The sequence below is a fragment of the Spodoptera frugiperda genome, chromosome 14, assembly GCF_023101765.2.
Source record: "Spodoptera frugiperda isolate SF20-4 chromosome 14, AGI-APGP_CSIRO_Sfru_2.0, whole genome shotgun sequence".
Taxonomy (NCBI): Eukaryota; Metazoa; Arthropoda; class Insecta; order Lepidoptera; family Noctuidae; genus Spodoptera; species Spodoptera frugiperda.
The window spans coordinates 2,618,227-2,631,010 of NC_064225.1; the positions used below are offsets into that span (position 1 = coordinate 2,618,227).

General features: G+C 34.7%; 1 protein-coding gene across 1 annotated transcript; it reads right to left on the reverse strand.

Annotated features, from left to right (window-relative positions):
* Nucleotides 1-4,090: 4,090 nt before the first annotated feature.
* Nucleotides 4,091-8,345, reverse strand: LOC118279125 (facilitated trehalose transporter Tret1-like). Its single transcript, XM_035598658.2, has 3 exons — nucleotides 8,275-8,345; nucleotides 5,463-5,598; nucleotides 4,091-5,383 (listed from the first exon to the last, which is right to left on the reverse strand). Exons 1-3 carry the CDS (start codon nucleotides 8,299-8,301, stop codon nucleotides 4,107-4,109), a joined length of 1,440 nt encoding a protein of 479 aa, XP_035454551.2. The 5' UTR covers nucleotides 8,302-8,345; the 3' UTR covers nucleotides 4,091-4,106.
* Between the last annotated feature and the right edge of the window lie 4,439 nt (nucleotides 8,346-12,784).

Sequence of the window (12,784 nt, forward strand, 5' to 3'; positions counted from 1 at the left end):
TGTGGAAGATATTCCAGGGAACTCTTCAAAAATCAACATAATGAGCTCTGCGTTTGAATTTAATAGATGTATACTCACTTAGGGCATTGAAAAAATAGTTTAAAAACGGACTTGAACTAACTTAAAACTAAAGAAAGCTACGAATTACGAATTTATAACAATTAAAAAAGAAACTATATTACAACCTATCCTCTATGCTATAATAACCAAGCTTAAACTAAATAATTTAAAAGAAACGAATTAAATCTAATCTAATTAAAAAAAAATTAGACTTACAATTTTATTAAAAAAACTAACTACAGTAACTACTAATAATCGATATCAAACTAAACCTACGTTAAATAATTTAACCAAAAAACCAGGAAAACCCAACAAATAAACTTATTAATTGACAAATACAACGAAACCAATTTAGAATATACGAAACAGCAGGACCACTACAGACAAATAATCATACGACTGATAATACACTTTTTCTACGATAGTACCGAAGCGCTCGGCCGATACCCAACCAAATGAATGTAACGAAACCATAGCGCGATCTATTTCGATCCCAACGCCATCTATCGAGGATAAAGACAACTTGGATTATTTATTTATACTCCGTTCGGGCATTTTCTTTGTACTAAAAGTTTAATTATATTGATATTATTTTTTTCATACCTTTTTACTATTTATTTACTTTTTTTCGATGAATTAAAACAATAACATGAACCGAAGTCGTGTAACGATCGACATAGAATTATCTATACTCCGTTAGAGCATTTTCTTTGTACTAAATGTTTTATTATATTGATATTATTTTTTTCATACCTTTTTACTATTTATTTACTTTTTTTCGATAAATTAAAACAATAACATGAACCGAAGTCGTGTAACGATCGACATAGAATTATTTATAAATAATTTATTTCTTATTTTTATTTTTTGATTTTTGAAATAAAAATATATCTATGTCCTTTCTAAGGTTCTAAACTATATCTGTACCAAATTTCAACCAAATCCGTCAAATAGTTGCGGAGATTAATGGTATAAGCATAGAATGTTCGACGTGATTCTTTAATTTGACATAACTTTTTTATTTATGAACCGATTGACATGAAACAAACACTAAATGTAAATTTAAGCATCCCACAATATATTCGTGAAAACCGCATCCAACTCGGATCAGCCGTTACTGAGATTAGCGCGCACAGACGAACAGACAAACAGACAAACAGACAAACAGACAAAAAAAAGTTAATTACATTTTTGGGTTCGACATCGACATAACAATAACCCCTGCTATTTTTTTATTTTTATTTTCAATGTACAGACAGCACTTTTTTACGATTTTATTATACATATGTATAGATAATAGATGGGATCCGCAAGTGAAGCCGCGGGCATCAGTTTGTAATTTATATAAAGAAACCAATCCTAGGATGCCTAACATAAAACACTTTAAGTTAATTTGTAAATTTAGATTTACCTCATTAAATAAAAGACATAGTACCTAATTAATTTCTGTTCATAGTACGAAACCCTTCATATGTACATAACCTATTTTTTCAACAGCATTCACAACTGAAGCAAAGAGATATGCGGGGAATTTCAACTGTAACTAATTAAGAATTTTACTTCGCCATTCTTAATTAAATATGTTCACTGTTCAGCTTCAGAATCATATTATTTGATATGGTTAAGTTTTTCGTTTCAACATTTTATCAGTTAGATTTAGGGTAAAGTGCGGTTTTATTTTTATTATAATCGTCACGCTTTTTATCCCCGAAGGGATAAGTAGATTGCAAATTACGGCACGTAATGCCACTGTACTATGTACACCCACTTTTCAAGTCCCATGTAATAGATGGTGAGTCTATTGCCGTATACTGGGCACATCCAAGCTACTACTGAGATTTAAAAAAAATCAAAAAAGTCCAGCAATACTTCGCCCGACCCGGGAATCAAATCCGAGACCCCTTGCCCGACAATCGCACTAACAACCACTCGGCCAACGAGGTAGTCAGTCAGTATTTATAGTCACAGTTTATGTTTATGTAAAGTATAAGGCTTCTCAATCAAGAAATAAACTAATTAAAACTAAATCGAGTGACGCTCTACTAGTTTCGAAACATGAATATGGTTCCCTGTTGTGACTGGAAATTAATCTGTATTGATTTTTTTAATAAAATATTAAGTTTTAATTTTATTATGGTATTGGCTTACTCATGTTTCTGTTTGACGAGAAATTCGACTTATTTATAAGCCATGCTAGAGGCTCGTATTGAGTAAGCCGATTACATTATAATTAATTTAGTATGTCTTTCGAAAGTTGAAATATTGAGTTATGTTAGCAAACTTTCTTTACCTCAGCAAAGGCCAGATGTTCAGAGTCCTATTAAACTATGTGCTTGTATTACCAGATTCATGAACATCATAGAAGCTAAAGTATGTAAAGATTATATGACATCTTTAATTGATTTTGTCTGCACTTTAAAAGAGACTATGACCTCTGAGTTTGTTTCGGCATTTCTTCTCAGAGTAGTCCGATAGGAAAAGCCGGCCTCATCTAGTTATTTAAGAGATTGACATGTAAAAGAGTTATATTGTAACCTATTTGCAAAAATAAATATCATTTATCATTTATGTATTATGCGTATTACTCTGAAGTTTCTGCATTTTAATTTCATACAAAGGCTTGAGGACAAGTATGTATGTATTTATGTTTTCAATAAATCCTGCAATAAAAAGATATTACATAATAAAATGGCCTACTTTCAGATTTCAATTGAAAATTAATCTCATTCAGTATTGGCAACCGCATTTACAATCAACAGTCCAATGACGCGGAATTTTGACCGTAATTATAGCTCTTTATAATGTAGTATGGTGAGGACATTTTAAGCATTGAATATTTTATTTATTAATTTATTGCACACATACATAAAATACGTTTACATTGAAATGTACAATGAGCGGTCGGTACACACGGCGATTTCTTCCAGACACCCTTTGATGATGTTGGGTTTTTTTTAAATGATCTGGGAATTAATATTTCCTTTTTACTATGCTTTTGTTTATTAAATTTTATATAAATTTAATTGTAAATTTCTTTAAAAAACTTGGCCCCGCACTATGAGTTTCTTTTGTATCGTGGATGCGTTTACAAACATACAATTTTACATACACAAGTCATGACACCCAAACCCGGAACAACAAATGTCTACAAAGTTCGCATGTAATAGGGGGTGAACCTACCTGTGCCCTCGACTCAAGACTCGAGAATCGAACGCGAGACCCTTCGGCAGTCGCACTTGCTACGACTTGACCAACGAGGCAGTTTTTCTCACATGTATAATATTACTGTAGTAAAAAATTAGTAGCAATAGGATAAGAACGTAAAATACAAACTTTAATGCTAATCAGAAGACGAAGACAAAATCCAACAGAATTATACAAACACGATTCAAGTAGGTACCATCTATGATATTATGAATAATTCCAGAAGGCGGGATTTCAAAGCGAATCTTCCGAAGATCCCGAATCCAAACGTTATCAAGAGGTATTAAAGCAATGCTTTAGATTATCGCGCCAATCGAATCGACTGTCGGGATCTTTTCGTACAGTGATGTTGAAAATGTTGATGTGGTATTTTTGGGGAGACTTTCTAATTGGCTAAGTAAACGACACAGACTTTTTTAAATTGAGTGGAATGTTATCACTACATAGTAGTGATTGAATGTTATCACTATCTACATAGTATAAAACAAAGTCGCTCTTACTGTCCCTATTTCCCTTTGAAATCTTAAATTTTTAAAACTACACAACGGATTTTGATGCAGTTTTTTTTAATAGATAGAATGAAGGAAGCTACGCATTTTTGATATTTTTTTATAATATAATTTAAGTAAAACCAATCTTTAGACTTTTATTTCAACATTATGAAGATAGACGACACGTATTTAAAAGTTCTACAATTAGATGTTTCACTTAATATTAATATCTTAACAAAATTTCAATTAGTTGCGCTTAGATCTAGTTCTCTAACACTTATAAGGTTAGCAGAGATTGCATATAGCTGCAATAAACAACAACAGTAAAATAAAGTTTTAACAGTCATTCATCTACTCCACCACATCACCTTTAACAATAGGCATCTTAACTTCAACATCATCAGTAAACCTAAATCTATCAAACGACCCATAATTATAATAATCTTCTATCTCTTGCAAAGTCCTACCCTTAGTTTCTGGTACATAAATCCAAATTAAGACAGTGCATAACAGACAAGACGTAGCAAAGAAAAATAAGGTTCCTGATAAACTAAAACTTGCAACTATATAGAGAAATGGTTTCACTGTAACTACGTACAATAAACAGGTTAACACATTAAATAATGCGCCGCCCATACCCCTATGCTTAACAGGCATCAAATCTATAGGCAAAGCAAAAGTAATAGGATTAAAACCAGAATTATTAAACACCATATAACCTAAATATGGATAAAGAAACAAATACGAATCACGCCTTACAATCCCATTGCTTTGCAAATATGACACTAAAGAACAGGAGAATAAGCTCAAAATACAACCTACGCAGCAAGATAACACAGTTTTGGTCTTAAAATATCTTATCAGTATTAAAGAGATCAATGATCCAATGAACAACGTTGACACCATTACTAAGTAACCGAAAACAGCTATTTCTGAAGCTCCCGTTGCCATTTCTAAGATATCTTTGCTATAAATAAATAAAGGCAAGGCGCCACTGATATAGAAATTGAGTAAAATCAAAAACATGTAAAGGCTTGGTATATAGAAATCTCTTCTCTTCATTGCTGTCCATGCTTCTTGTAATTTAGTCTTCTTTGAAACTTTTACTCTCGATTCCTTCTGAGCTGCTAACATTGCTTTCAATTCTTTATTTGCGTCATCATTGCTGCCTCTCAACCAAACAAAAGCTTTCTCACTCTCTTCAAATCTCCCTTTAAACGCCAACCAAGAAGGTGACTCGGGCCATAGAAAAGACATTAACAACGCAACTACAGCTGGCCCACACATAATCAAAGCGACAATCTGCCAATTGAAAATAGACCCTAATGCAGCAACAATGACCTGACCGATAGTTTGATTGATGTTTAATAGAACCATTGAAGCTGACCTGTATCTAGGAGCCAGCATTTCACTGACGGTCACAAGGTTCACAATTGTAATGCAGTTGCTTGATAGTCCGTGGAATATTGCTGAGAGAAGAACGGTTAAAGTGTCTTGTGCTACGAATGCTAGTAACCAGCCTAGTAGAAGAAGTAGAGTGCTTCCAATGAATGTATATTTTCTTCCTTTCCATTGCATTAAGGTTGGCATTAGCGTGGCTCCGATACCGGCTACTCCATGCATTGATGCTGTAAAAAGAAATTATTGTACATATTAATTTGAACTCTATTAGTTTCGTGGTCGTTTAAATATATGGTATAGACTTACCAATCCAGGTGATAGTATCTAAATCAGTCTTTATGTTGGTCTCATAAGATTGGAATTGCTGTATCAAGACGACAGGGTAGCCTAATGATGCGCCCATGGACACTGCAACGAGTTGTGTTGTTGTGGCCACAAACATCTGTTGAAAAGCAATAATGTTTTTCTTTGGGTGAATAAAATACTTTTTACAAAAAAATAAACCGACTTCACTAAAAAAGTTAAAAATAACTTTAATTTCGGAAGTCGGTGTTTCTCGGTATTATTTGTTTGTTACACCGACTTCCGAAATTAAAGTTATTTTTAACTTTTTTAGTGAAGTCGGTTTATTTTTTTTGTAAAAAGTATTTTATTTCACACTTTTTAGTTGCGATACTCAGTATCGCAACTTAAAAAACCGGCCAAGTGCTAGTCGGACTCGCTCATGAAGGGTTCCGTAACAGCAAGTAGATGACATAATATAAAAGTTGTAAACAACTTGGTTTTACATAGTGTTTGTATGAACGACAAAGTTATATTTGCGGTTTTTGAAAATGTTTTATTTCTCAAAAACTAATAATGATATCTCGTTCAAACCAATTTTCGTTGTTGGTTTCCATTAAAATCTACAGCATACATTTTTTTCAGTTTTCTCACTCTCTTATTTTAAAAGTTAGAGGGGGGGGGGACACTCATTTTTCCACTTTGGAAGCGTCTAACTTTCAAACGATTGATTTTGGCGGTTTTAGGAACCTTAATGTCTTTTTTAAAGACCTATCCATAGACACCCATCACGGATATGTTAGCTGAAAAAAAATTTTTTTTTGAATCAGTTCCATGTATGGAGTACCCTTACCTTTAATTTTTAAATATATTGATTTTTATTCAAAATTCGAATAGCGGATACCAAAATACATCATCTTACAAATTTTCAACTATATAGGCCCAACAGTTTCGGAAATAAATGGCTGTGACATACGGACGGACGGACGGACGGACAGACAGACATGACGAATCTATAAGGGTTCCGTTTTTTGCCATTTGGCTACGGAACCCTAAAAGTCGGTTAAAATTCTCTATCTCAATAACTACTTTATTTGTTTGTATTGTCACAGTTACTTAATTAACTTTATTGTGATTTCTATGCGAGTATGAAGTTCCATTGGCCATTTCTGGTCTTCTTCATCAGTTCCACCTCTTCAAATGTTACTTTTTGACTGTAAATGGTTCAACTGACTGCCTCGTTGGTCGAGTGGTCGCAAGTGCGACTGCCGAACAAGGGGTCTCGGGTTCGATTCCCGGGTCGGGCAAAGTATTACTGGGCATTTTTCGGATTTTCGAAAATTTCTCGGTAGTAGCACGGAGTCTGGAATTGTGTCCAGGATATGGCAATAGGCTCACTATTACATGGGACTTTAACACAAAATGGTGAAAAGTGGGTGTACATTATATAGCGGCATTACGTGCCGTAATGTGCAGCTCTGCCTACCCGTTCGGAGACAAAAGACGTGAAGTTGTGTGTGTGTGTGTGTGTGTGTGTGTCAATTCTAGATTAATATACCAAAATCACTATAATATAGTTCCCTATAATATTTGAGGAGTTCCCTCGATTTCTCTAAGATCCCATCATCAGATCCTAACTTGGTGACAATGGGACCACCTCAGAACTATCTACTTTCGAACAAAAAAATAATTTTGAAAATCCGTCGACAATTGACGGAGTATTCGATGAACAAACATACAAACAGCCGAACATAGTACCTCCTCCTTTTTGTGAAGTCGGTAAAAATGAACTAAGATTTTTTCATTAAGTCTTAGACTATCATAAGATAGGTGACTAATTTTAATTTTAATGTCCATCTCGTAGATTATTTTAAAATATTAGATAAGTATTTTTAATTTTCTCACGGAAACAAATACCTTCGAATATATGTTGATTTGAAATATAGCTTGACGTCATTTCTAGGTGCATTTCATACGTAGAAATTACGAATTTGCTCGCACTCCTAGACTTTGATTCGTTTTATCTAGGTATTGTTGTCTTATATACTTTTTCATTTCCTAACGAACGGACTAAATAGTCAAAGTCAAAGCATTTATTTCAATTAATCCTAAATTAGGCACTTTTGAAACGTCAAATTGAATTGTCCGTCAGTGAAGCTAGGCGCTCGTTCCAAAGAGTTGCTTCGAATGGAGAAGAATGAGCAAGAAACTCCATAGATTTTTACTTTTCATACCCCGTTATCATCCCTATTGTATTAACATAGATGTTGTTGGTCGTGCAAATATTAGATATAGAGGAAAACTGGATTAATTACAGCAACAATACGACTTGATTACCAGATAATTACTGTGTGTATACATATTGTATGTTGACGAGAGACGTTTGCTGTAAACAAATGTTATTGTGGATAACAAAGCGATAAGTCTACTGTTTATTATGTTAGCTAATGTCTAGGCTTAATGAGGAAATGTGAAAATATATTGCATTACATAGTCTCATGTTTTAAAGTTATCTACAAGACGGACTTTAAAATGATAATTAGTCATTCCGCTTGAAGTTTTGTCATAATCATAAAATTAAATAGGCTTTTCATAATCCGTAGTCTTAACAACAGCGGCAGCCCACTATTGGATTTTGGACCTCCTCTGTATATGAGGGTTTGGGGGCGAAGTCACTGGCTATATACCTCACACAGCGAAACACAACTCAAGCGTTGTTTCATTTTGGTTTTCTGTGCGGCCGTGGTATCACTCCGGTCGAGCCGGCCCATTCGTGCCGAAGCAAGGTTCTCCCACACAAATAAGTGGTTTAAATAAACACACATGAGTTACTTACCTGTTTCACAAAAGGTGAGAAGACCATCCTGTTTAACCTTTCTCTTCACTTTAAAACACGAAAACTATTCTATACACACTATTTACCGATACTTTTTATGATGTTCCTGGCCTGGTTTTCCCAACGGAATTGTTGTCGGTACTAAAGCTTTAGCCAATTGAACTCAGTCAAAATTTTATCTGGATTCACTTTTGATTTTTGGATATTCCTAATTTACATAATTAAGAAACCTTTTTCATACATTTTTTTATCTTAATTTTGATATTTTGTTTTAAAAAATGAATACTTTTTTGGTCGATGTTATTTTAGGTTTGTTTTTTCAAAAATACCCCATGAATGACTTATAACAAATGATTGTCTGTTGTTCGTGCCCATTGTTTTTATTGTTTAATATGCATTCATTTGTTTATATTGTCTTGAATTTTTTTCTAATAACATTCATTTGTTAGTTGTTCACATGTAAAGACGCACAAAGTTCATAATTGAATATAATAATAGGCATCTTACCAGACATTCGTAATTGATAATATCTTTGTTTTATTTCGGTTCGACAAAGTTTGACGCTCATGGATAATTATCTCAGGAAAATGGACGGGAAAACCCACGTGCAAACTCAACAGAGATTTATAGATTTCAGAGTCAGCTCGAAAGGCGAAGGAACAGGGTGGTTTTTAGTCAGTAAGAGTCTGACTGCCAAGGCGAGAAAAGTCATTGGATGACCGGGGCTCCAGCTCGAAAAGCATGAGTAGGAACAGGATGGTGTTTAGTCGCCTCGCCCAAGGCGGGAGAACTTATTGGATGATTTTCCCACCTCAAAAAAGAAACACTAAGGTTTATCTTGACTTTAAACAACAATTTGTGGATTACACAAAGAGTTACTTCGTGCGGGAATCCAACCCGTTACACGTTGCACGGCAGCCAGTTGCCCAGCCACCGCGCCAACCTTGCAGTCAAATTTTATTAATGTTTAAAACAGATGATTAATGTTCAAACAAGTTACGTTTTGGTTTTTATTTATTTAATTTGTTTACCTACAAAAAACAACACAAATAATTAAAAATAATGTTGCCTATCATAAAACATGCTGTAGACAAAAGATTTATGATAATATTTATTTCGAGTTTATTTTAATTTTTGTGTTCATCTAAGATACTGATCAGTATAATACCAGTGAACAAATCATTTACATATTATAACATAGTACAGTCAGTCAACTTAAGTTTTGTGCACAGTCCAATCAATTTAGACATTTTAAAAATGATTAGATTACTAAGCTCTAAAATTGACATAAATCTGTTTTTCCACCTATACCGCAATCTCGTTAGGAAGTCAACTGTAAAAATGAATAGATTTTTTCTTTTGTCGATAGACCCGTAAATGAGCAGAACAAATTAGGTGATTTGTCTGCTCAGGTGATTGGTTTGCCTATATCAAGTGATGGTAAGCAATCGACGACGTCCATGGACACTCGCAACCTCAGAGGACCTCCCATGTTTGTAGAACGCCGAGAAAGATACTACAACGCATTCCTATTCTAAATAATTGCCTTGTTTTTCTGTACAGTAAGCCAAGGTGTACGCATATCATATTAAAATTTCAAAAGGCGTATGATTTATTATTGTTTTGAATAAATAAAATGCATTTAACGAGACAGGTCAAGTTCAATAATGGCTTTGAGAATATAATAATAATATTTAGTTCTCAGAGTTGTTAATTATACTCACATATAATTTACATTTTTAATTAGTTTTTTTATTTGTGTGTCGAAACCGCCTTCATCTTAATTGGGACACAAATATTTATATTACACTAGCTACTATCACCAGCTTCGCCCGAGATCTCGTGAGATTTTTATTTTATTTATTTATTAATTTACATCATAATAAATAAGATAAAAAGTAGTCTATGTGTTATACTAGACCAAAATCTACCCTTGTTCCAAATTTCACCCCAATGCCTTTAGCTGTTTTGGCGTGATTGAGTAATAAACATAATTATACACAAACATCATCATCATCAACAGCCTATAAGTGGCCACTGCTGACCAAAGGCCTCTTCTCACACGGAGAACGCTTGCTCAATGCGGGTAGACGATTTCAAACTTATAATCAGAAATTATAAACCCAGATTTCCTTTTATGTCAGTGATGTCTAAATAAACTTTGAAAGTACATATAACGTGGAAAAAGTCACATTGGTACTTTGTTGTTGGTAGGTTTCAAATCTATGCACTCATCCATTAGAAGCGGGCGTCTTAAGCCTTCAGGCCACCACAACATTAATACAGCGTGTAACAATATAGCCATATACATCAAGAAGCACTGATGAATAGAGGTTGAATAGAATCACTTCAGCTTAAAATACATTTAAAAAAAATTGTACCAAATACTTGGTGTCGCATGGTTCCTGATTTCGAATCATACAAACGTATCACAACACTACAGAGATCACTCGCAAATATTACGAAACATTTCTTCTGTAAATCTGATCGCCTAGTACTTTTCTACCCAATTTTGATTCGGGGGCAGTGGCGCGCTTATTTATTGGAAAAGTTCATAAATTGGTACCATGTAAACATGAGTTTAAAAAACCCTATCTAGACCCCTTTTTGTTACACGTTGTATAAGTAATTATTTCACTATTATTTTTATGATGACATTGACTTACAATATTATCATTGACACAGATGGTAACTACTGTAGGCATGTAATTCGTATTTGTACAATTACAAGCGTAAGCATTATAAATAGAAGAACATGTTGTTTTTTCATCTTGAGTAAACAATATTATCAATTCATTTACTTATTCATAAAATAGTATAGGCCACCACGGCAATGCTTTTTTGAACCGACCGATTAAGAAGTTTTAGGGGGAGGTATATACAACGAGACAGATAAATCAGTTTATTTTAATCGTTGCCGCACACTAGGATTGTTTCCTATGTCGTGAATGCGTTTACAAACATACAACTTCACATACACACGACACCCAGACCCGGAACAACGATTTGTGAATCACACAAACATACTCCTTTTTAAAAGGCTGGAAACGCACCTGTGACTCCTCTGGTGTTGCGGGTGTCCATGGGTGGCGCTGTTTGCTTACCATCAGGGGACTCGTTTGCTCGTTTGCCACCTATTCCACAAAAAAACACAAAGAGTTATTCCGAGCGAGAATCGAACCCGCGACACGTTGCACGGCAGCCAGTTGCCTAGCCATCGCGCCAATCGTGCAGTAATGTACGTATGCTTGTAATCAAGCGAACTGCTAGGGAGTGGAACTCCTTGCCGGAGTCTGTGTTTCCTGATGGGTATAACCTGGGTGTCTTCAAAACCCGAGTGAATAGGTTGCTTATGGGCAGACGTGCTCCATCCTAGGCCGCATCATCACTTACCATCAGGCGAGATAGCGGCCAAACGTCGGCCCATTTAACATAAAAAAAAGATAATTAAATCAATATGCTTGTAATCAAGCTAGTACTAAGCCTAAAAACTCGTACTTAAACCTCCAATTGACCAGTTGATGATCCACAAGCCACAAAATTAGGGCACGACCACACCGCACGGTGACAGAATAAATCGCAAATTTCAATACCGAGCTAATGTGAATCGCTATAAATTGTCACGATTTACCATCGAATTACTGAATGTAGCGCTCTCACCCTATTTACCCGAAATTCCGATTCGCGACGCAAATTATGACGATTACAGTTATTTCGATTGAGCGTTGATGTTTTGGTACTGGAAATGGTTAATTTTTTGAGTTAAAGTAGGTATTAGTTTTGGGACATTGAATGTTTGAATTTTTTTTTTATGAGTATTAAATCATTGTATAATACCAGCCGTCTCTACTCCCACCTTGGGCGAGGCGAAATAGAATGTTAGACTCTGACCGCCTAAAAACCACCCCGTTCCTACTACTGCTTTAAGCCGGAGCCCCGGTAACCAGTTAACTGCCGATTTCAATAACCGCTCTCAAACCAACATCTTTACATCGATATTCATTTTGACAGAAACTCTATATACATTGCAAACATGAAGTTTACATGCGAATAAACATGGATAGAAAATCCCAAGAAACAACAGTTGGACAGATAGTCCGCTGCTCGAAACCTTACCTGGTCAGAGGATCCTCCTTTTCTTAGGGCACTTTACTCACTGTCTCGTAAAAAACATAAAAGTTACAAACACATAAGACTAGCAAAAGAAATTAGTTTCGATATATTACTACCCTTTTTATAGAAATCAAAAACCTTTTAGATAATCGCTTTTAATCGGCATATTCCTAAAGTATTATTGCCTCACCCATCCACTTCCCTATAAACTCACAACTCAAACAAACATTTTAAAACACCAGAACCTATACAGCATGTTTTTCAAAGCATCAAACAAAAACTACTCCTTTCACCCTATCCTTAAACCTTATCCCAAACAACATAAGGACCAATTTCCCTTGCAATAAACTCTCTAAAAATTCACCTCATACAAGTCATTTATCACGGGTACACCTAG

Coding starts and splice junctions, on each gene's coding strand:
- LOC118279125 (XM_035598658.2), bottom strand. CDS start 8,301: ATGGTCTTCTCACCTTTTGTGAAACAG. Junction 5,599..8,274: donor TCTCACCTTTTGTGAAACAG/GTAAGTAACTCA, acceptor GCTTTTCAACAG/ATGTTTGTGGCCACAACAAC. Junction 5,384..5,462: donor AGATACTATCACCTGGATTG/GTAAGTCTATAC, acceptor TTCTTTTTACAG/CATCAATGCATGGAGTAGCC.